Source organism: Protopterus annectens, chromosome 14.part0 (genome assembly GCF_019279795.1).
Source record: "Protopterus annectens isolate FY-2018-M chromosome 14.part0, PAN1.0, whole genome shotgun sequence".
In the NCBI taxonomy this organism is placed as follows: domain Eukaryota; kingdom Metazoa; phylum Chordata; order Ceratodontiformes; family Protopteridae; genus Protopterus; species Protopterus annectens.
In genome coordinates, this window is record NC_056748.1 from 64785121 (window position 1) to 64810833 (window position 25713).

Here is a 25713-nt window from a genome sequence, read left to right on the forward strand (position 1 = left end):
TGAAGAAAGGGGGTCAGGTGGTACAACCCTGGGCCTCTTATCAGGAGGAGGCTGGGAGCCTCTGATCATAGAAATTAGATCTGCGGCCAAGGACATGATTTGGGCTTCAGGGTTAGGCTGAGGCAAGGTTTTAGCAGAGTGATGCTTGGCCTGGCTTGCAGGCTTGGCCTGGCTTGCTGCCTTGGCACGTGTGTAGGCCTTGATAGACATAGACATGGGAGGCCTGGCAGCCCCAGGTGCAGGGGTAACCTTATCCACAGCAATGGTCTCGGGCATTTCCTCGGTTACAGTATCCGGAGGAAAATCAATAATTGGCGTCGGTGTGGCCTCCGGTGTCGGAGGAATCGGTAGTGCAGTGTCTTCGGTTCCAAGCGGTGGAAAAACCGCCTCAGAGGGAACCGGGGCACTCGCGGTAAGTTTTGGCGTGGAGTCGGAGGAAGTCGCAGGCCGAGGAGGTCGGTCCCGGTCTTTCCGTTTTTTAGAAATATGTGTAGCCGGTTGTTCCGACGGCATAATGTAAGCAAACTTTTTGCCAAAAAAGTCTTCAGCGAACTCCGCCCGGCGCCTGAGAGTGCGCTTATTGAAGCGAGTACAGGCGGCACAGGCCAAGACGTCGTGGTCTGGGCCAAGGCAAGGGAGGCAGTAAGAATGGAAATCCTTATGAGGTATTTGTTTACAACAAGACAAACAATTAATTTACTTTTTCAGTTAATTCTGACATCGGCTGAGGCAAGAAAAGGTCCCCAACGGGGTACTTAGCTTTTTTGATGTCTTCGGATTCTAAGAATACATAAGCTGACCGACCGGCACTTGCGAACTGCTTCTGCTTCGGGCACCGCGCGGCAAGAAAGACTGAAGAAGATGGTGTCGGCTGAAGCTTATATACTCCAGCCGCTCTGACGTCGGAGAGAAATGCGACATCAGCCGACGTCGGACCCAGACTTTGGAATCCGGCCGACCGAGGGCTGCCTGAGGCAGGACAACCCATATGTTATGACTGCAGTTGCATTCTTGAAGGACATCCCTACAGTCATGACTGCAACAGTGAAACACGATGAACATCATCTGGAATCCTTGTAGTCGAAGATGAGCTACCACAACTGCCATACATTTGGTAAACACTTGGAGGAGCTGTCGAGAGACCGAATGGCAGTGCCCTGAACTGGTAGAGAAGGAACTCCCAGCCGGAAGTGAAGAAACCTCCGGGAGCAGTGATCCATCTGTATGTAACAGTACGTGTCCTGGAAGTCTACAGAGCACATCCAGTTGTTCCTCCCTAGGAAGGGAAGAATGGACTCTACTGTGAACATCTGGAATTTTTGAGGTTTGATAAATTTGTTTAATAGGCTGAGATCCAGGATTGGTCTCCAGTCCCCCATCTTTTTTGGCACTAAAAAGAACCTAGAGTAAAACCCGGATCCTGTCTGGTCTGGTGGGACCGGTTGGATGACTCTTTCTTAGCAACTTTTCTATTTCTAAGGCGGCTAATTCCCTCTGATTGGGTGGTACATCGGGGATTCGTTTGATGGGTCTGAGAATTAAATCGAATGGTATTTAGTAGCCTCTGGATATTATTCTCTGCACCCAAACATCTGTAGTAATAAGATGCCAGGCTGGTAGGTACAGAGAAAAATGACCCCTGACTGCTTCCAGAGGAAAGCAATCGGGCCGCTGGTCAGGAGCGCTGGTAGGGTCTGCCGGAGAAAGAATCTCTAGCATCCTGGTTACGAGGACCCCCCTCTACCCCGAAAGGGGTGTCTTCCATATGAGTTGCCCCCTCTGCCCCAGGGGGATTGTTCACCACGAGTGTCACAAAAAGATCCTTGGGATTTCTTGAACCACATCTTTCCTCCCTTCTGGTTCCTGGAGTAGGACCTCTAGGGGTTGGAAAAGCGTATGCCCACAGCAGACAAGGTCTTTCAGTCTTTCTCACTACGTGCAAGTGTATCTCGTACTTTGGGTCCAAAAAGTGCAGATTCGTCGACAGGTACATTGACGAAGGAAGATTTAAAGGGGTCTGCAAAGTCACACAACCGCATCCAAGCATTACGTCTCATGACAATGCCTGATGCGGCAGCTAGAGCTGCCCCCTCAATGTGTTTGATATCTCACACCACCGAGGGGTCAGCTAGAGCTGCCCCCTCAGTGGTGTGAGATATCAAACACATCGAGGAGTTAGAGATGGATTCAAGGGTAGCCAGCTGAAAGGCGACAGTATCACGCACCTCATCAGGCAGTACCCCCACCAAAGAGGGAGACATTATGGAAATCAAGTCTCTTTGGAGATGAGTAAAGTGTGCCAAATAGTTCAGCGACCGAATGGCGAAGGTCTTTGAGGCATAGGTCAGCTTCCCTAGCCTGTCCATGGTCCAGGACTACAACCAGCAACAAAACCAGAAAAACAGTCCAAAAAACGACAGTAGGATTCAGTTCCAGAGTAAAATTTATTACACTGACTTAGCGCCTCGGCCAGAACAGCCTTCAAAGAGTAGGTCCAGGAATCCCTGTTTGGAGGATGGACAGTGAAATATCTTCTGCCAATTCCCTCTTGGTGGCCGCCGCCATGATCATACAATCAACTGTCAACTGCTTGGACCAGTGGGTCTGGTCTTCAGGTGTAGATAAAATTTTGTCTGGCCTCCGGGGGACAGGTTCTATGTTGTCCGGGGCCTTCCAAGCACGCTGCATAATGAGTTTAACAAGGTCATCTGCTGGTGGGGTCACACAGGAAGTAGATGGCCGGGCACGGAAGGCCTGCAAGAATACCGATTCCTCAGAAGAAGGGTTAGAGGACTTCCAGTCTCCCCGCTGATGGAGGATTTTGAGAATGTCTCCGAATGAGACGTTGTGTGAGGGAGACCGTAGGGACCCTTCCCCCTCATCACAATTAGTGTCTTCAGTAATAGATTCCTCCAGGGAATCAAGGTGCTTCCTCTTGCACCGTTTCTTCCGGGGTGGCTCCCCAATGGGATCTTCTGAGGACGACTCCGGAGAATGGGTTCCCCTTCAAAGAGGGTTCTTGAGACTCCCGTGCCCAGGGTCCTGAAATAGCGGGTTGGGAGAGTTGGATACTGGGGGGGGGGGGGGTTCTGATACTGATGTCATTTGTGCTGACTGCGAGCCTTCGGAGTGAAGGACCCTCTCTATCACCTGGACAGCAGGCCCGCCCGAGAAGGGATGGGAGCCCAGGACCAGAAAGGACAACCTCGGAACAGAAGTCACACCCTGCCCTGATGAGCCCACCTCCAGGTGAGGAGCTCTTAGAGGACTGGAAGCCGGAGCCGTGGACATAGACGGCACCAGCGAGAAAATACGCGCCAGGCTAGGTACCAAGGTAAGGATGGTCCAAGCACTGCTCCAAGAGAGCATCGTCCGATGAGGCAAAGGTGGTCGGTACAGACAGGGGAAAAACTGCTGCCGGAGCCAAGACAGTATGCACCGGAGTGGACATCGGTACAGAGATCTCTGGGATCTGGGTAGAGGTTGGAGGAGGATAAACAGGGGAAGATGTAGTAAAAGATTCCGATCCAAGAAGGATGGAAGGTCTAGCTGGAATGGGCAATACCCTAGCTGCCAGAAGCTGGTCCACAACCTGCACTAGATCTAATGCAGAAAAACTTCTAATGTATGTAAAGGAGGCTGCTGAAGGAAAATCAGGTCTTTCTAGAAAGGGGCTAAACCTCTGCCCTAAACAAAACGGTCGCAAGTTGGAGAGCATTTTGTCCTTGGCAGGTATTCGAATTCTGGAACCGATGGAGCCGAAGAAACTGTCAGCACTGTGGCCGGCGATGGTGCCGAATCAGGTACAGTCAGTCATCGGAGCCAATGTCAGATCCAAGGACGGCACTGAAGTCAGTGGTGCCAAGTTTGGAACCAAAATAGGGGTGAATATTATATGGACGGCACTGAGGGAGAAGATAGAGAGCCTGGTGCCGAAGAGGTCTGCGCCGACGGCACCGGCGAAGCATGGAGCCGACTTTGTTTCGTAACTGATGAAGATGCATGAACAGAGCGACTCCTTTTTTCCTTATGTTTTTTGGTGTTTGGAGGGGGTTGAGACCTCCGACCCAGATAGAGCCTCCAAAAAAGGTATCTTGATTAAACCTTTTAAAATAAGTTTATTTTTACGTTCTGCTTGTGTACGATTACTAAAAGTAGCACAAATGTCAGAGTCAGCTTTAAAATGATCCACGCCCAAACAGTAGACACAACGGGCATGTGTATCAGTTAGGCATCTTACACCCACACTTGTTAGACTGTTTGAACCCAAACTTAACTTTGTCTGACATAGTAAGGGAACAAGGCTATCCTATAGAAGAAAAAAAAAAAAGGGAAAGAAAAAGGTGAGAGAATACCAATGATGGTATTTAAAAAATACCACAACTGGTAAGGAAGGCCCTGTCAAAGACAGGCGAGAGGGACAGTACCAATAATGGAAGAAATTAAATTACCAAGGTAAAGGGTAGGGAATAGAATTAGGTTATAGGCGACAGTGAGAAAAGGCTAAATTGACTAAAAAATAAACAATTTTGAAGAGAAACTGTCTTAAAAATAATTTTCTACTTGGCTTTGAGAGAGAGAGAAAGATGGCTAGCACGTCTGACTAAGAACTCAGCAAACAAGATCTGGAGTAATTTGGAGAGGGACATTATGGGTAGGTCTTAGCTGAGAGTGTTTGGCTGGCGTGAGCTTGGAAACGGCCTTATCGGTTACGAGGATGGAACAGAGGTCCTAATAGTAATTAACGAACAAAGATTTGCAACATCAGATGTATTCATTCACAACTCAGGAAAATAAAAAACTGCCATTCACTCAAAGTCCTGAATTTTAAACAGACAAGTCTGGCATATCCTGTGACAATTAAACATTTCAATTGAAGATGCAGATTCTGTATCTGCATCTGCTTGTGGGACAATGGAGCTACAGGAACAAATTCTACCCAGGGTAAAATTATGCAGCCACTAATTTGACATCTTTCAGCTTCAAAAGTGAAAAGTACCCATTGCACCACAGGAACACAGAAAAAAAGGGTGAAGGAGTTTTTTCCAAATGAAGCGTGTGCCCCATATATTATTTTTTGGTGTCCCACCTGAAACAGAAACTCAAACTTCTTGCTTGTTGTATGGTTTGCGATGTAAAATGCTTGCAACTAGGATTGTGGTTTGTTTTCATTTATGAAAATGTATGGTTACTTATGTCTTAAGTGATGGTTTAATAAAGATGTTTTGTGTTTTTAAAAAAGGGGCAAGAACGGAATAATTTATGTAATGTTGCTTAGGTTATTCAATATATAGCAATATGTGAAGCATACAGTTTGATTACTTTTATATAAATAAAAATGTGCCTATTCCCTAACAGGGATTGATTTCACAGTACATGCAAAGAGAAAGAAATAGGGGGTTCCTAAACGAAAGACCAGCACCGTATTAGAGTTTTTAATACAATCTAGAACAGAAGCTGCCATTAAAACAGGAATAATTAGTAGAGCATATGAAGTACTGCATGATAACTATAAGAATCCATCAGAAGTGGTTAGAAAGGATTGAGGAGAGAGACTTGATAAGCAATTCACAAAGAAACTATGGGAGGATATATGTATGGCTCCCAAACATGCAACAAATCTAGAAGACTTAGGATTTTTGCCTGGAAATGCTTACATAAATATTTTTGTACCACAAGTAGACTCCAGAGAATCTTTCCTCAGGCAGACAGCAAACGCTGGAGGTGTGAAGGGGAAGAAAGAGGTAATTGGGAACATATTTTCTGGGAGTACGGTGAGTTGGCAGCCTAAGGATTCCCTGTGGGATGCACTGCCGGAGATGCTGGATGGGCAGATTGGTCTGATGAGGAAGATGATTTTTCTGAGCTATGATGCAGAATCGGAATTGCCTAGACATGGTAAGACCTTGCTGTGTCTAATGGTGGCTGCCAAAAAAGCAATTACTAGAAAATGGAAATCAAAATCTAAAATAAAACCATCTACACTAAGTAGTGAATATAATAGATATTAAACAACTGGAACTGAGATCTTTAGAAAAGTGTATCAGCAAACTGCACAGGAAAAAATGGAAATTGTGGGAACAATACATAAAAGGGAGGAATGAGATTTAAAAGGCAACACGACTTAAATGTGCTATGCAATGTTTGAGTGAGAAAGATTGGGTAGATTCTAAGTGATGTATAATTTTTGCAACCGGGAGTGTGTCACTATGGTTTGGGATGTAAAATGCTTGCAACTAGGATTATGTTGAGGTGGTTTCTTTTCGTTTATATAAATGTACGATGTTTAATAAAGACATTTCTTGTTTAAAAAAGGCAGGAATTGAATATTTTATGCAATACTACTTGGATTATATAACATATAGCAATATATGTGAAGTTTAATGTTTGCTATGTTAATGCAGTTTGATTACTTTTACATGAATGTAAACTTGCCTATGTTAAAGTGATAATTCAATAAAGGTGTTTGGAAAAACAAATGTAAATGTGCCTGTGTTACACGTGATAATTCAATAAAGGTGTTAAAAAAAAATTCTTGCTTTTTGGGAAGAAAATTATTCAAGAGTTTCCCTCAAGACTGAACAAATCCTCAAGGACCACTCCCAAAAGCCTGCTGAGAAAAAGACTGCCAGCTGACTCTGCTTTTCTAGAATGCATACCACACAGAGTCAAATGAGAATTTTTGAGTGCACAGGACCATGGTTTTTAGGGTCTCCCAAAAAAGACTGCATCACATCCTCCTCCTAGCTGTCTTGAGGTAGAGACTCTCTCAATGAGCTGGCCAGACTTCAAAAGAAGCACAACCTTTGCAAACATTTTAAATTTTCAGAAAAATGATATGCAGGACAGCATCCAATAAGTATCACCCCCAAACAGAATTACTTTCGACATAAGGCCCCTAAATCCCTCAAGTGAGGTGTCTTTCAGGACTTGGAAAGAGGCAGCAAGTTCAAATGCAAGTCTGTGTACCTAGCCAGTTGCAGATAAGAAGGTTGTAAAGGTTCCTAACTAAAAAAGCCTACCGATAAAGACAGACTTAAATTCTTATCCTTATACTCGCTCTCGTAAATGTTCCTATAAGGATAGCGATGTCTTGTATTCCTGCCAAAAAAGCCCCTCCAATACTGGACTTCTTGTATTGACATATGGCAAACAGCTTCAAAACCCAGAGTGACACTGTTACATTTTTTAATGAAGAAACTAGATGTTTGGATGGATATCCACAAATATATCCCTGGTCTGGCAGGTTTTTGCCCTCCTGGAAGTAGGTCCCACATCTTCAGGGTGGATATCGGCAACAATCAAACAACCTCTTGACTTATTTGGTTTGTAACCTCTAAGATGCTATGACAATGGCTACTGCAGTGCTCAAGAACTTCAACCGCCTACTATAAAAGACAGAAATAAATGAATTATTCCTGGCCTTTCTCAAATTTTTATAACGTTAAAAGTTGAACCTCCACCCAAGACTAAACCAGTAAAGGTATACAAATTACACTTCTTTCATGAGCTTACATAACGTAAGGCCCTTTTGGTCATGACATCAAACACACACACACACACACACACACACACACACACACACACACACACACACACACACACACACACACACACACACACACACACACACTCCTACATCTGTTACTCTACAAAGTTTGTCTACAGTTGACATGAAACTGAACACTACTACTCCCACTTTAAAATGATTCCTCAAGTGATATCAGTTTACATGCATACAAAAGTTTAGTGTTACATATTCTCTGTCACACTGATTTATGTCTCTCTGTGAAAAATAAGCCAATAGCGTGTCTGGCGAGTTAAGCGTATGAATAAGCTCCCCATCCATGTGAAGCAAAGCTCAATCCTGACCCTATTTAAAATAAAACTTTGATCAATGGATGGAAAATCACAAATTCTCCCCTGGTTTGGCTACCATGTCTCTGACGGACTGCGGTCAACAGTAAGTAAATTGATCCCCAACTAACAAACCCCCATCATAACCTATGGCTCTCTTCCTACTAAGACACAACAACATATAAAAGTGTCTAAGGTACTCAGGAGACAATAACTGGACTTGGTTGCACAGTTAGGCTTACAAAACACCCATGGTGATCATTAGCCTAGCATTGTGAATGAGTAAAAGGGAATTAAGACTTTTTTTTTTGATGTACTGCCTTTGGAAATTACGTGAGCCAGACAGAAGGCTTTCTGAACTACTGTGGAAACAAGATGCTCAAAACATTACAAAAAAAAGTACTCTAGATCCATTATGATATTGTCTGACTGGAGGAGTGTGTCACCTATAATTTTACTTGAAAGCTTTGCTTACCAAAATGAGCTATGCTACACTTTCACATTTAATTGGAGACCATTTTTCTTGTGCTAATTGTTACTACAGTGTAACCCAAGTTGGAGCAATTATGAGGCAGTGAAAAACTGACCGCCGCCGCCCAATTTACAGCTGTCTATAAACGTAGATGGCCTCAGACTAGAAGTGTCAGTCTGAAAGTCAGAGAAACAGATGACAAACAGAGAGGATCCAACACTGAGCTCTGCAATACACAACCGGTAACTTTTGTACTTTCTGAAGTGGCACCTGTGACTCTACCCACAAGGGTCTTGTCAAACAACCAGTTAGTTATCCAAAGCATAACAAAGACTTACATTTACAAGTCTATCAATAATACCTGCATGTGGAATTGTAGTTATATTTGCTTTTAGTGTTAAATTTAAGTTCATACTCTGTTGACCTTCCTAATTGTTCCCTTAAGCTCTTCACTAGTTTTCTTGTGTGGGCTCTTAATAAAAAGAAAAAAAAATGTAAATGTGACAAAAATATGTAGGATAAATGAAATCTGTATCAAGGCACAAATTTATATTAAATAGTTTTATCCAGTAGGCTAATGGGGTCTCTACCTAGCCAGATAAACAAGGAGCTGTGGTTAGTCTAAACCCAAATGATCCATGTGCGGTAACTTTAACAGCTCGGATAATCTAAGAGAGTAGTTTCAAGTGCAGTAAAGTACAGTTGTGTACACTTACCATAAATGCAGATGTTAGAATGTATTCACTGTTGCAGTCATTACATTTGGGTAATCTGCTGGCAGGTTGCCCTCAGTCGGCCTGAATAACAAAGTCTTGGGTCCTGCATCGGTTGCTGTCTCCTCTTCCATGACGTCAGGGGTATAAAACATGCAGCCGACGCCATTTTATTCAGTTTTTCTTGCCCCAGATGTCAGGTGCCCCCCGAATGGGGAGCAAAATTATAAAAGTAAACAATAAATATATATATAAATGTACCTTTAGAAACAAAATTTACCCTTCATATAAAAGCAAATACACCACAAAGGCTTTTGTGTATAATGAAGGAAAGAAAAAGTATAGAAAGGGGGATGGCGGGTGGGTAACCCGGACTGCAACAGTGAATACACTCGAACATCTACATTTATGGTAAGTGTACACAACTGTACAATGCTCTTCGTGTTTCACTGTTGCAGTCATCACATTTGGGTAGAATCCCAAAGCTATGGATGGGAGGATGGAACTAAACAGCATTAGGAGCGGCTATAAGGCCCTGCAGGACTGCAGTGGCAAAGCCTGCCCTGGATTTGGAAAAGAGAGGTAAATGATAATGCTTTGTGAAGGTATGAACAGAGCTCCAAGTAGCAGCTTCTAGAATGTTGTTGGAACTCCTCTGAGAAAAACTGCTGAAGTAGAGGCAGCCCTGGTGGAATGTGATCTGATCCCCTTGGGCATAGGTTTACCACGGTGCAAGTAGAAGAAACGAATGCAGTGGCTTACCCACTTAGAAATAGTCTGCTTTGATATAGCCTTCCCCTCTGATCCTGCAGCAAATACCATCAGTAGTTGCTCAGATTTTCTTAAAGGTTTGGTCCAGTTTAAGTAAAATCTTAGTTGTCTGTGTACATCCAAGGAATGCAGAATCCGCTCCCCCTTGTTCTGCGGATTTGGGTAAAATGCTGGCAGATGAATGGTCTGGTTAAGAGCCACACTTGATACCACCTTAGGCATAAAAGAAGGATTGGTCCTGAGGGACACCCTGTCCGGGTAAAATATAATAAAAGGCTCCACTGCCATGACAGCCTATAGTTCAGAAACCCTTCTTGCTGAAGTGACTGCCAAGAGAAAAGCTGTTTTCCAAGATAGAAATTTTATATCCGCAGTAGCTGCTGGTTCAAAAGGAGGCAGGGTGAGTTTTTCCAGTATGAAATTGAGGTCCCATGCAAGAGTTGGAGGTCTTCTGGGAGGCCTTAAATTTTTGGTCCCTCCAAGATACTGTTTAAGCAGAGGATGAGAAAAGAGGGGTGGCTCTGTATTGTAATGAGCCGAGATGGCAGAGGCATAAATTTTTATTGAAGAAAAAGATAGGCCCTTGTCAAGCATCTCAGTCAAATATTGTAAAATCTGAGGAATATTGGGCTTTGCTGTGTCTGTTCCTTGTGCTTGGTTCCAAGCACAGAATCTCTTCTATTTATCAGCATAAGATTTTCTAGTGCTAGGCCTTCTGGCTTCCAAAATGACATCCATCACAGATTTACTGAGAGTTGTTGTTTGAATAATTAAATGATCAGCCATGCTGCAAGGTTCAGAGTTTGGAGCAGAGTATGCAGAATTTGATTATTCTACTGAGACAGTAGGTGAGGTATTTGAGGCAATACCAAGGGGGGAATTGAGACATGTTCCTTAGAAGTGGGTACCAGTGTTGTCGAGGCCAGTCCGGAGCAACTAGGATCATTTTTGTTTTTTCCTGTCTGACTTTTAGTAAGACCTTGGAGAGAAGAGGCAGTGGAGGAAAGACATAGACTGACAGGTTTTTCCAACTGAAGGATAGGGCGTCCACTTTCCATGCCTTTTTGTGATGAATTCTTGTGCAGAATTTTTCCAGCTGATAACTTTGGGGAGAGGCAAATAGAACTATGTCTGGACTCCCCCATTTCCATACTAACATGCTAAAGATTTGTGGAAACAGTTTCCAATCGTGTGGGTCCATAAGATTTCTGCTTAGGTCATCTGCCAGAGTATTTTGTTTTCCTGGCAGGAATTGAGCTTGAAGATGTATTTGGTAAGTCAAAGTCATGTTCCACAATGTCATGGCTAGTCTGCAAAGGGGGTAGGAATCTGTACCCACCTACTTGTTTATGTACCACATAACCGTGGTGTTGTCCGTCTTTATCAGTAGTTGTCCTGGATGAAGTAAGTCCTTGAAGGCTGTCAGAGCATTCTGAACAGCTAGCACCTTTCTGGTTGATATGCAGATGAATTTGTTTTGGGCTCCACTTGCCCTAAATGCATCTCCCCGCCAGGTGGACCCCCCCCCAAGCATAGTCTGATGCGTCTGTAGTTAGGGTTTGGGTGGCACGGGGTAGAGTGAAAGACAGTCCCTTGTTTTAGTGACATGTCTCTGCCCACCAAAGAAACTCCTGTTGTAGGCAGGGAATGAGAGGAATCACTGTTTCCAGACTGTGACAATGTTGGCTCCATAAACTTTTTAGGTACCATTGAAGTTTCCTCATATGCAGTCTTGCATATGGAATTAGTAGAATGCAGGATGCCATGAACCCTAAAGCTTGCAGAATTTGTCTTGCAGTTAACTGGGTTTTTGTTGCCATCTGTTTGAAATATATTGTCAGTTGCCTTTGTCTGTCTGGCGTAAGGTAATCCATCTCGGCAGTTGTATTCAAGCTTGCACCCAGGAATGTAATTATTTGAGTGGGTACCAGTTGGGATTTCTTTTCGTTTAGTTTATTGTGAACCCTAGGCATGTTAGAAGCCTTTTTGCAAACACCAGATGTTGAAGAAGAGTGTCCTTGTCCTCTGCTTGAATGAGACAGTCGTAAAGATAAGGATAAATTTGTATGCTTCTTTGTCTGCAGAATGCAATTACTGCTGCCAGGCATTTTGTAAAGACCCTGGGCGCAGTAGATAAGCCAAAGGGCAGTGCAGAGAATTGGCAATGCAAAAAACCTGCCTTGAAGCAGAGGTATCTTCTACATGATCCCCTTATTGGGATATGCAGGTATGCCTCTTTTAAATCTAGAGTCACTAACCAAGCATTCCTGCCCAGCATAGGCAGTAGCTGTTGTAAAGTCAGCATTTTTAATTTTGGAATGTCCAGGTACGTGTTTAAAATCGATAAGTCAAGTATTGGAAGCCAAGAATAGTCTTTTCTGGGTACCAGAAAAAGTCTCGAATAAAAACCTTGTCCTTTTTCCTTTTCTGGTACGGGCTGAATAGCCTCCATAGCCATGAGGGACATAACTTATTTCTGAGCCTCTGCCCACTGATTTTGTGGCAGATCTGGCATCCATTTGGAATTGGCAAATATGGGAATGAAATCTGTACCCCTGGGATACTATGTTCAATACCCACTTGTCCTGGGTAATTACCTGCCAATTTTGAGCATGAAGTGCTAGTTTTCCCCCCAAGGGGGCTGCTAAAAGATAAGTGCTTGGTGATGGTAGAGGAAAGTCATTGAGACTGCTTACTATAGGGTTGTGCTTTGTTTCCTCCAGATATGGAGGTGGAGGCACCCCACTGCTTTGACCTGTAAGAACCCAGTGATTGGTATCTGGAGCCTTTTGAGCGCCTGGATTTGCCTTGAGTGGCTCTTTTGGACACAGGAAAGGACCAGTTATTAGAAAGCCAGTGCCTGCTAAACCTGGGTGGCTACACTTGCAAGAAATATTTTAAAGTTTGTATAGATTTAGCATTATCTTCCATTTTCTTTAAAACCTCTTCTGCCTTATTACCAGAGTATCATGCTGCAAGGGAGCATCCAACAATTTAGCTTTAACATGATCAGGCAAATTTTGCTCCTTGAGCCAGGCATGCCTTCTAATCACAGATCCAGTAACTGTGGCCCTGCAAGAGGCCTCCCAGGAATTAAAACCACATTGCAAAGTATGCTTTCCAAATTGTTCTGCTGAATGCAATAATTCCTGTAACTCTATTTTCCACACAATCAGAAATCAACATCATTTTCTGTTTCAGTAAGCCCATAACATGCTGTTGATATTTAAGCATATGAAACTGGCAGTTTAAGGCTCCGATTGCCAAGGTAACAGACATATAAAACCTTCTTTCCCCATCTATCCATCTCCCTGGAATCTCTATCAGAGGGGGTAGGATTTTTGGCTGTAGAGGCCTTTACACCCTTGGGACTTTGAGAAATAGTCTCTGGGTCAGCAGCAGGATTTTTGAATAGAAATTTGTGGGAGTCAGGAACCCTGTAATATCTATCTGTCTGGCTTACTAGGAGCCAAAGGTAGGGAAGCAGGAGCCATGCTCGATTCCGAAAACACATCATCCACAATGTCTAGTCCACGGGGTATAGCCAAAGGCCTATGCTGAGGAAGAAGGAAATCCCCAATCCTCTTTTTAGATTCAGAAAAGTCCTGACTCTCCCAGTGAAAATGTTCCCTTAAAGTATGCAAAGTTTCTCCAAAAGAGTAATCCTAAGGAGGAGATGCAGATGGGATGGATTCCTCTGCATCAGAATCCTCATAGGGTGGAATAGAAAATTCCTGATCAGAAGAGGAATCAGAAGAAATGGAAACCAGATCTGAAGAATCGTAATCAGTGCCTTGCCTAGGCCTCTCAGCAGGGGGGGGGGGGTTGGAACCCCTGATCAAGGCAATTAAGTCCTCCGCCATTTTGATCATCTATTTTGTAGGCATAGGGACCTGAGCAAGTGGCTCATGCATCGGTTTTTAAGACACAGAAGATGTTTTTTACCTTGTTTTTGAGGCTGGCGTCTGTTTGATATAAAAAATGCTGAGGCCTGAAAACACCCTCATAAGCCGGTGCCTGCTCAGTGGCTCCGGATCCATCCAAGGGAGAGACATTCGTGGGTTCAATACTCTGAGAAGCTCGCGGCATACCGGACTCAGAATGGGGTCTCGGTAGAGGCCTGCGACTCAAAAAGTATCAGGGGCTGCGAAAGCTCCTCACTGGCTTAAGAGAAGCTTTGTCGTCGGTTTTGGACCTCGACGGTCTGTCTCTGTCTTTTTCTTTGCATTTTTTGTGAACTCCAATAGTCTGATTGCTAACCGACGACATTTCAGGATAATTAAATCTTGATCCAAAATATTTAGAAGCACAACTATACCAACGCTTAATAGTGCGTTGGTTAAATCTAGCACAAAACCGACAGCAAGGCACGTTATGATCTGGGCCTAGGCGAGGAATACAGTACAAATGAAAATCCTTATGAGGTATTTGCTTCCCACAAGTAATGCAATTATTAACTTTTACTGACATTGGTAAGAAGCAAGAAAAGGTTTCCGAAACGGGGTACTTGGTTTTAGTTTGAAGACTTCGGTTTTGAAACTCGAATGTGAAAATTTCAGGAGTCAGCCGACCGGCACTTGCGAACTGCTTCTGCTTCGGGCACCGCGCGGCAAGAAAGACTGAATAAAATGGCATCGGCTGCATGTTTTATACCCCTGACGACCTGATGTCATGGAAGAGGAGACAGCAACCGACGCAGGACCCAAGACTTTGTTATTCAGGCCGACTGAGGGCAACCTGCCAGCAGATTACCCAAATGTAATGAATGCAACAGTGAAACACGAAGAACATCTGTAAAGCAAATAGTTTCAGTACAGTTTCAGCTCAGCAGTCAACCAGACAATAGAAGCATATAACCCTGTACTCTCCAGTGCAGCACTGAAAAAAAGTATGAAACGACACACAAGTTAACAGGCATCATACACAGTACAGAACTCTTGTGTACTGCATTACTGCCACAGCAATTGTTTGGTTATCCCTGACTGCCACGTTTAAAATTCAATGAAACAAGATCCTCTACACATAAGCAGCTCTTGACTGGATGCTACTTCTTTATTTATGCCCCACTACATCCAATATCCTTAGATTAGCAGCACATCCAATATCCTTAGATTAACAGCACAAGAAGCAAAATGTAGTAAAGTAATGAACTTGAGGCAGAAAACATTCTCAGCATTTGATCATTTAATACTTCATGTAAAATAAAACAAACAAAACAGCATCATGCTAAACTAACAGATGATACTGCAGGAAGAACTATTTATCATCAATCATTGCCTGCTAACAGACTCTGTATGTACGGTCTCACCTTAGGACTTCGGCCTCTGCACTTATCTGGTCCGTTGCCCTGAAGCTTCTCTATTAAAGGAATGGCGAAGGAGAACGTCTTGCCTGTCCCAGTTCTGGCCTGGGCAATAAGATCTTTCCCACTAGAGACATGGTCGAATGTCTTGACTTGTATAGGAAACAGATACTCCACGCCTCTAGCTGAAAAAAAATTCAACACCGGTCATTGGAAGGTATTTGTGTGTTACTTCTTAACAACTACGTGACACTATTCCAAACACTAGGGGAAACGTCGATGCATGCAGCTTGTGCCATGGGTTCAACTAGCACACTGGAGAGTCAGCCCAGTTTAGCTTAAAGGACCACTACGGGAAAGAAATTTAAAAAGATATATTTTTTTTAACTTTTCCTTAAGATTGGCTCATTGCAACCTGTATGACCAGATAGAAGTAGTTACTACTAATTTTATTCAGTTTGTAACCCTGACCAACCTCCTGGGGGCAGACATCCTGATGAGAGTTTAGAGAAAATCTTCCCTATAATATACTGTGAGTCCACTGTTTCTGAGAATACAATGCCCATAGCTAGGCTGTCCTATAACACTTCCATTCACTTAGAATGGAAGAAGAGGAAAGAGCAGCTAATTTTGACAGGCCTCAGTAAAAGTATCATTTACCGTCACACTGTGCCTTTTACAAATGTGTCTCCGTACGATACGTTACACATTCTGTGAAAAAATCTTCCAGAACTGCCAACTCTTTGCTGAGATAACAGACTTTATTTAGACATTCAACTTTGATCTGCTTCAGTTTTTTTCTCAAGTCACTCCTCCCATATTCCCACCCTCCGCTAGAAGAGTTTCACATGTCCTTCCCTGCTAGGCTCGGCTAATTTGAATGACAATACACATCAAACAGAGTTGCTTGCAGTCAGCCAGGTGTGCCTCTGAAACTGCTCCCTCATCTCTCTCCTTATTGCACTAGCACTTTCACAGTAAGTCATGGCAGAAACATGCTTTTAGCAAGCATTAATGTAAACCTGTCTAGGTATTACTCTGAACATGCCTATCACATACACATATAATTAATCTGGGCCACTGACAGATTTAGCTATGACTGCAAATGCATACTCTAACCAAAATGAATATTCATATTTGTCTTAAAAATAAATTGCAGTTCTCTGCATTGTATCCATTAGGCATGCCACTGATGTGTCCTTCTGTTTGTAGTTACTACTGCTGTGTGCACATATTCATTGCTGGTATGATGATTTTGAAGCAACTTAGTATATCCTTTACTTGATACAATGCAGTGCCTACTTACTGTTCTTGCTCTCTCTCAAAATTGTTTTCTTTTTTGGGGTGTCACAACATGCTATTCTATTCATCAATATACAGAAATTAACAATATATATTAATATATGTATACCAGACTAAACCCAACAGCATGGTGTACACAAGTCATTTCTTCTGTAACAGTAGCTATTGCAATTCAATTATGATATGAATTTGGTTCTGAAATCATGGATCAAGCATGAGAGGCCCATCCCATCCCATGAACATTAACAAAGCAAATGAGCTGTGCACAATTTGTAGGATTCTACACAAACACCAACTGATATGTATAACAGGGCTGGGTATGGTATGGCTTTGGCTTCATTACATGAAGGGGTACAAAGGGCAAACTTCGGGTTTTAAACAGCTGAGCTAAAACATCAAAGTACTTGCAAGCCATTAAATGTACAAACAGCCCATGGCAACAACAAGGCCTACAAACACAGAAAATAAGACATTCTATAAAGTTAGTATCCACAGCAATTATGTAGATAACAGACATTTCAACTGTCTTACCATCTGCAAGTGCATAACTTGTGAAGCCTGATGAATAACTATGAGTCTGGCTCTCACTGCAGGAAGGGGCAAGCTGAGCTAAAAGATATCATGCTGAGGAGATGACTTAACTTTCTTGGGTGGCGTAAGCCAGGGAACCTTGCTGGCTAGGCTTACGTAGGCCTTTGGGCCGATAGACTAGTACCTATCTATGAACCTAAGACACCTTGGGACCCAGGTGGACAGTAGTCTCTCCTTTGATAGTCACATCACCACAGTAGTCAGGAAGTCCTTCTACGTGGCACACATCATAAAAGGGTTCTCATCCAGGGAAAAAAGAGGTCATTGTTCCCCTCTACTCGTCACTCATTAGACCCATTATAGAGTGTAACGCCCCCCCTCACCCCCCAAAGGGCCAATCTCTATACCGGAAGAATGCAAAATTCCTGTAATCAAGGCTGCACAGGTAAAAAAACAAACTCTCCAAAGCCAAGAACACAGCATCCATGGGACATGATAACATCCCAGGCTGCGTTCTACATGAAATACAGAAAGTTAGCACTGAACCTGTCTGCCAGGATGTTGGTAATATCAGTTGGTACTGTATATTTTGTGCCATTGTGCTGTAAAATCACAGCAGACCTGTGTGTTGCCATTGAGATTCTTGACATAGCTATAGAATGCTTTGGGGCTGTCTTTAGAATCAGTGGCGATTTTGTTTTCGTAACTAGCTTTGGAGAATTTTATGAGGGATCTCAGCTTCTTACTGAGGCTGACCAGGGAGCTCCTCCAATCATGGAATTTTACTCTTTTTTTGCAACAGTTTCTTTTTTCTGTTGTAGAGTTTGTTTATGGCAGGGGACCACCAGATTGGCTTTTTTTTTTGGAGGATAGCATCTTGGTTCTGTTAGGGATAGCACGATCCGTGCACTCATGTAAGTGCTTATAAAGTGCATTTATGTAGGATTCAGCAGTCTGCATGGGTGTTGTGAAGTTTGCCACTTCTGTCTTAAGAAGCGTGCAGTTGGCTTTGGAGAAATTTTTTACAGTGGTTTCCCTAATGGGGGGTAGGGGCGGGATATGCATGTCTATGCTGATTTGCTTCTGGTCGGATCTGACCAATGAGAAAGTGACCTCTGGTGTGGAACACCGGTCGCCCATGTTGGTAATGACCAGGTCTAGGATATTGCTGCCCCTGGTGGGGGTGTGGATAAGTTGATCAAAGGCATTGGAATTTATGAATTCATGCTTTGTGGTTGCTTTTCTTCAGCTGGAACTGGGCCTTTAGTCAAGATGAAGGGAATTAACAATCAACAGCTCATTCGAGCCAGTTATGTTAACCCTAGAACTACACACTACAAACTAGTATTCAAACTTCAAAAACTAATCATCTGTTCTCAAACTAACCTCACAATGGATGGGGACATCCACCCCAAACCAGGACCAACCCCATGGGAAGCATCCAACCCAATATATAACATCTCCTCTAGCCCTCAAAGCGCAACCATCTCCTCTACTTCTCTCCTCATCTGCCACCTAAACATTAGAAGCCTACATAGTATAATCCACACTCTTAGCAGTACACTCCCCAGATAAACTATGTCTTACGGAAACCTGGCTTAAGCCAGCCTCCACTGGCAATGAAGTTACTCCTCCAGGTTACAATATAATACGACTGGACCTCGCCTCAAAGAAGGGAGTGGGGGGTAGCTGTCTTATATAAATCTTCAATTAATGTAACTATTTCCAACTCTCCACAAGCTCCTCAAGCTGATAAAGCTGAAATACTCTTTACAAAACTACAAATTAACCAACATAGATCTATAAACATCTGCTGCATTTATATCCCACCTAGTAACACCACCAATATCCTTGAAGACATTCTACAGTGGCTGTCCATAAACTCCCCACAAGAAACTATTGTCTTAGGTGACTTTAATATAGACTGGAACACCTGCTCCTCAGTCTTCCCTACTACCCACATAAATCTATATGGTTTCTCCCAAATCATAACCTCCACCACCAGAACTAGTAAGCCCAATAACAAAGAAAGTATACTAGATTGGATTACCATTAATAACTCTCCCCAAATGTATAAGGCAGGCACCCAACCTAAGGAAATAAGTGATCGCCTCCTAACGTATTTACTCAGGCAAAAAATGATATCCTTCAAATGCCTAGCTTCAGAACCATCAGGAACAATAAGAGCTTCAATCAAACCAAATTCCAATTAGAACTTCAAACATGTAACTGGAATAGACTAAAACTACTCCCACTAGATGAGACAGTATCACACTTTAACTCCACATTTCTTAACAATCCTTAACAATCATGCACCCAACCGGACCATCAGAACAAAGAAAAAAGTAAAATCATGGCTGTCCAAAGAAACTACACAAAAAATCATGAATAGAAATAAAGCTTGGTCCTCTTGGAAAACTAATAAAAACCCTAAGGATCAACTTGTATATAAACAGCTAAGAAATAATGCTAAGAAGTCTACAATGTTAGACAAAAATGACTATTACTGTAACCTGCAACATAAACATTAAAAATCGACCACAAAAATTTTGGTCTAGCTTAAACAATCTTCTCCATCTCCAAAAAACCTCCAGAAAATATTGCCAACACCTTCTTTACAGAAACTATGCAATCCCTTGCCAACCAACTAGGCCCCAATAACCTAGACCCTATTAACCCCATATCCAATACCCCATATCCTTTAACTTTCAACTGGGACCAACAGCACTTATACGATCCTTAATCAAGAAACTGAAACCCACCACCCTTTCGGCAGACCTAGTCCCGGCTGAATATCTTCAAAAGAGTGCAAATGCAATAGCATATCCCATCTCAATATTAATTAACAGAACCATCTCTAAAGCATATATCCCCTCCATCTGGAAAATATCCCACGTAATTCATCTCCATAAAGGGGAGAACTCCAATGATCTATTAAATTACCGGCCCATCGCCATTCTGTCCCCTCTGGCTAAAATTATGGCAAAATGTATTCACAAGCAACTCCTTCATTACCTCAATTTGCACACTCTCCTAGCTCCCTCCCAGCATGGATTTAGACCCCATCATAGTACCACCACACCCCTTCTATTCTTCTCTCAGACAATAAATCAAATCCATATTAATAATATGCTCTCCTCTGCAGCCTTTCTTGACCTATCTAAGGCATTTGATATGGTAAACCACCAACTACTCATTCAAACACTAAAACTTCCTGCCATAGACAGCCTAGCAATACGCTGGTTTCAGTCCTACCTAAGAGGCAGACAACAAGCTGTGCTATGGAAGGACAGCCTTTCCTCCCTACTGCCATTTCACCCTTGGAGTTCCTCAAGGGTCTATACTAGGACCTCTCTTACTTTTCCATTTTTATTAATGATCTTCATACACTCATCCCCAAAGTAGCCTGCATTCAATATGCAGATGACTATCCTAATCTGTACTGCCACCTCCCCATTAGACCTTAACTCAAAATACTTTCAATGTAGTAGAAAATTGGCTCATTGACAGGCGTCTTCTATTGAATCCAAATAAAACAAAACTGCTACTCTTCATCCCCACCCGGAGAGCTACACTCCCATAATTTACCATAACATCTAATAATGGCACAATAATTTCCCCAGAAAGTAATACAAAACTATTAGGTGTAATTGTTGACAATAACCTTAAGTTTGACACTCACATCGGCAAAACCATTAAAACAGTCAACAAAAACCTAGGATCTCTATATAGGAGTAAGGCATTTCTAACCCCAACTGCTAGGACAGTTATTGCCTGAACACATTTACTTTCAACCCTTCTTTATGCCTCCACAACCTATACAAACCTGAGTAAATCTGACCTCAACAAACAATAGCTGCTACAATAACATAGCCAGATTTACCACAGGCTCGGCATATAGAACCCACCACTGTATTAACCTACAATTTCTAGGATGGTTAGAGTTTCCCTCTCAAATCCAGTATAATCAATTAATAATAGCCCACAAAGTCCACCATCAGCCCGAAAGCATGCCCATACTCAAAAGTATAATTACCCCATACAGTAACCTAAAAACTCTCCACTCTTCTGACAAAATGCTGACACAAACTGTTAAATCTAAAAACTCAGCAGATGACTCATTATTTTGCAACTCTATTGGAACAATCTGGAATTGGCTCCCTGACGAACTTCCAGCAATCCAGGCTATTAACCAATTTTAAACATCTCTCCTAAAATTCCTAAAAAGTCACTGTACTAACCAGCTCACCACTCTCTTCACTACCTGGCTATCTGCAAAATAATCAATGTTTCAGACTTTTGAGACTATCATTCTCATATGTATTGTACTACTGAATCACATGCTACCTTTTTCATCCTTATACCACTAAAAATGTAAGTTCGAACAAGAAAACTAACAATGTTAAGTTTTAAGTATGTATAGGTTTTTAAGTATGCATGTAATCCTACAATTCTGTACTGATATCTATATGTCACTGTATAAAACTGCTACTGTTTAACTTATGTAACTATCCACATGTGGCCTCCTCTGAAAATGGACCTGTGTCCCATCGGACTATCCCAGTTAACAAATGTAAAATAAATAAATAAATAAAAAACAATTCTGGATAGTTCCAAATACTAGAACCCAAACCTTCTGGCATCTGCTAGAAAGCTGAAGATGAGGAATTTCTTCGTTTCAAACACGACAATGACCCCAAGCACATATCCAAATCAACAAAAGAAGGGCTGCACCGGAAGAAAATTAAAGTTTTGGGATGGCCCAGCCAGAGACCAGACCTACATCCAATAGCAAATCTGTGGGGTGACCTGAAGAGGGCTGGGTACAGCAGATGCCCTCGCAATCAGACAGATTTGGAGTGCTTTTACAAGGAAGAGTGGGCAATTATTGCCACGTCAAGAAGACTGAATACTGTAACTAAATCAAAAGGTGCTTGAACAAAATATTAGTTTAAGGGTGTGCACACTTATGCAGCCAGCGTATTGTATGTTTTTTTATTTTTTTTTCAATTTTTTTGCCCAACAGACTTGTTAGTTTTTCAATTGAATTGTACAGGTTATAGGTCACATTGAAGGTGGGAATAATTTTGAAATGATTTATTGTGGTCTCCTTTTTTATATCACAAAACATTAGCATTTTAACAGGGGTGTGCAGACTTTTAATATCCACTGTGTGGGTGTGTGTGTATATATCATCATCTTCTTTCGGCTGTTCCCATTAGGGGTCGCCACAGCAGATCATCTGTTTCCATTTCTTCCTGTCCTCTGCATCTTGCTCTGTCACACCAACCACCTGCATGTACTCTCTCACCACATCCATAAACCTTATCTTAGGCCTTCCTCTTTTCCTGTTACCTGGTAGCTTCATCCTTAGCATCTTTTTCCCAATATACTCAGCATCCCTCCTCAGCACATGTCCAAACCAATGTAATCTTGCCTCTCTGGCTTTGTCTCCAAACCTTCCAATATGGGTTGACCCTCTAATATACTTATTCAAAATCCTGTCCACCCTCGTTACACCCAGTGCAAATCTTAACATCTTTAACTCTGCCACATCCAGCTCAAACTCCTACCTTTTTGTCAATGCCACCGTCTCCAACCCATATAACATAGCTGGTCTCACTACCCTCTTGTAGACCTTCCCTTTCACTCTTACTGGTACTCGTCTGTCACACACATACATACATATGTACACACACACACACACACACACACACACACACACAAAAAACACTAACCTAAATTAATGACACATTTTATCTATATATATATATATTTTAAGGTGTTTGCCTTACAAACACAAGGTGCAGGGTTTGAGTCTCACAAGGGATAATTGGCTAGGCTTCCAATGGCTAGCAAAGGGCAGTTAGCCTAGTACTAACCTATGAACCTATATATATATATATATATATATATATATATATATATATATATATATATATATAATTTATTTATTTATTTCAGTTTGATGACCGGGGAGTTCCACTGGGCTCAGGGACCCCATTTTCAGGGAGAAAAGCTACACATTACATAGTGATTATACACAGTTATTCAAGTAAAATCAAAATTAAATGAGGTAAGAATATATATACACAGTTGTTCACATAAAAATCAAAATTAAATGAGGTAAGAGTACAATTAAATAAGATTGTGTTACACAGTGTGTTCACAGTTACATTCAAAGTAAAGAGAAACACAATTCAAAATGATAGAGAGGTCAGAGAACAACATAAATTATATGGTTTCATGGTGTCAAGTATTTATGAAGGTATGACACAGAGTAGGAACAGCGAATTTATTGAGAAGAAATTGTGGGGGCAGATTGTATTTTAAACTAAACAAGAATAAGTTGTTGCAGATTATATTTTAAGCTAAAGAAGTTAGAAGGTTAGAAGTTCCCAGCTGAGGAACAGGAGTATGTTCCCAGGTTAGAAGCTATTTGAAGTGTAGGAAGGAAAAGGCAACTGGGAAAGAGGGGGAAAGAGAAGTGAAAGAGAGCAGAGGTGGTAGAGGTTAAAGTGGGTTGTACAGCTGTTTACTTTTACTGTTATGTCAGGTTAGGTTTAGGCTCAGAGGCAGAGAAAAGCTTATGGGGAAAGAGCAGCATAAGGCTATGTGGGGGAGAGAGCAGTTGCATTTCCATTTGGAAGAAAGGTAGGAGCGTAGAACAGTTTTAAAGGTTTCAAAGCTTTCACAAGTCCTTAGGGAGGATGGCAAGGAATTCCATTTTTTAGCTAAAGAAAAAGATAACAGATACTACCCAGCAGGATGATTGGGTTTACGGACAGTGATTAGGTTTTGGTGGGATGATCTTGGAGATCTTGGAGGATATTGGAGATATATATAAAATGCAAAGGCCAGTGAGCACAGGAACATCAACAAATGAAATGTGATGACAACACTTACTAGTATTACACACTAACATAACTCATATGTACCACAGGGAAGGGCTATGACTGCATCAAAACAAAGGGGTGCAGACGGGCAAAGTCTCTGTTGGAAACAGCTGAGCTGTAACATCAAAATACAGGCAAACCTGAAATTGTACAAATCACCCATGGCAGCACCACTGCATAAAGACAAAGACTATAAGAGTTTCTCTAAAGTTAAAGACAGATCAATTGTACAAATAACACACCTGTCAGATATCTTAGCATCTAAAAGTGCATAACTTGTGATGTCGGATGAATAACAATGACTCTGGCTTTCAGTACAGGAAGTGGCAAGCTGAGCTAACTAGTGTCATGCTGAGGAGATTAATTCATTATGCAGACATCATGGCTCCTCAGTGGAACTAAAACTGACTGTTCAGCAACAGAAGATGAAGAAGGGGGTGTTATGCATATGCATGGGAATCCTAAGTCACAAACAACGGCTGTGGAACGGTTTCACATTATAATGTCTATGCTTTATCCTTGGGGCTATGCACTGCTGCAACACTGTTCACCAAATGTATTATCTCTTGTCATACAGATTTATAGACTATTTTGTATCAACATTACTCCAAATGTAGATGATTTCCTTCACTTTGCAGAGTCTTATTTACAATGTCCTGAATCTCCCATTTGGGACAAGAAATCCTAGACAGGCTGAGACCCTGCACAGAACATTCAATTTTTTTACTCCATCACACAGGACTGCATTTCAGGGTTGCCTGTATGACCCTTTCTGTTCAAATGGGGTTTTCTTCTAAAGGACCAGATAAATCTATATTCATATCTATTCCGTGTGTTTTCCAGTCCGACTTGGGGCATGCCTCAGGATTTGGGTTCTCATGGCATCCATAACTCTCATAATACCTCTTGCAAAAATTGACATGATGATAGAATGTTATCTGAAGATTACTAGGTCCCATCATCAACACCCACTGTCTTTTCAAATTCCTTTGTTAGGCTTTCTAAAAAGAGAAATCACTTGGTGGAGACATCAAATATCCGAGTTCAGGTCACCCAATTTTCTCCTTGTGCTTCAGAGCAGTCAGTCACAGCAGACACCTCAGACCTCATATGTGGAGCTGTGTGTAGGGGAGTTAAAGTACCAGGTCTCTGGCACAGGAAAGACAGGATAAACCATGAAATAGATGCTAGCTGTTGTAAAAGTTCTCAGCATAGACTCTATTGTTGCCCCAGGCACTGTTCAATTAGTTACTGACAATACCGCATTGATGGGTTACATAAATGGGGGGGGGGGCAGATGTTAGCCCATTTATAGACCAGCAAAGTTAGCATGGGATATAGCTTTATAGCACACTCTTATTCTAGAGGCACCCTGCATAGTATCAGAGCTGACTGTGTGTTACATGGGATATAGCTTTACAGCACACTCTTATTCTACAGGCACCCTGCATAGTATCACAGCACACTGTGTGTTACATGGGATATAGCTTTATAGCACACTCTTATTCTAGAGGCACCCTGCATAGTATCACAGCAGACTGTGTGATAGAGAAGCTAGCAGAACAAATGCAGACCTTAATGAATGGAAAACAGATCAGGGCTTTTCCCAAAATTAGCTGCATCTGTGGGAAATTCTTCCGGTAGACCTTTTGACTCGGCTAAGCAATTAACTGGAGGAATTCTGTTCTGTGACTCCATGCAAGAAGGCCTGCAAGTCAAATGCCTTTCTGTTTCCTTGGACAGGAATGTTCCTGTAGTGCTTTTTCACCCTTTCCACCGATAAGTAGGAAACATTGGAGAAAAGTACAGTTTTGTACCTACCATAAATGTAGATGTTCGAAGATCCACATTGCTGCAGTCCTAACACTT

General features: G+C 42.1%; 1 protein-coding gene across 1 annotated transcript in view; it reads right to left on the bottom strand.

The window, feature by feature from the left end:
- The window catches only part of DDX21 (DExD-box helicase 21), an 835772-nt gene that overhangs the window by 706572 nt on the left and 103487 nt on the right, over positions 1–25713 (bottom strand). Inside the window, exon 4 of the mRNA XM_044055776.1 lies at positions 15122–15300. Within this exon, the coding sequence (XP_043911711.1) occupies positions 15122–15300 (179 nt within the window). The remainder of the gene's footprint in view (positions 1–15121; positions 15301–25713) is intronic.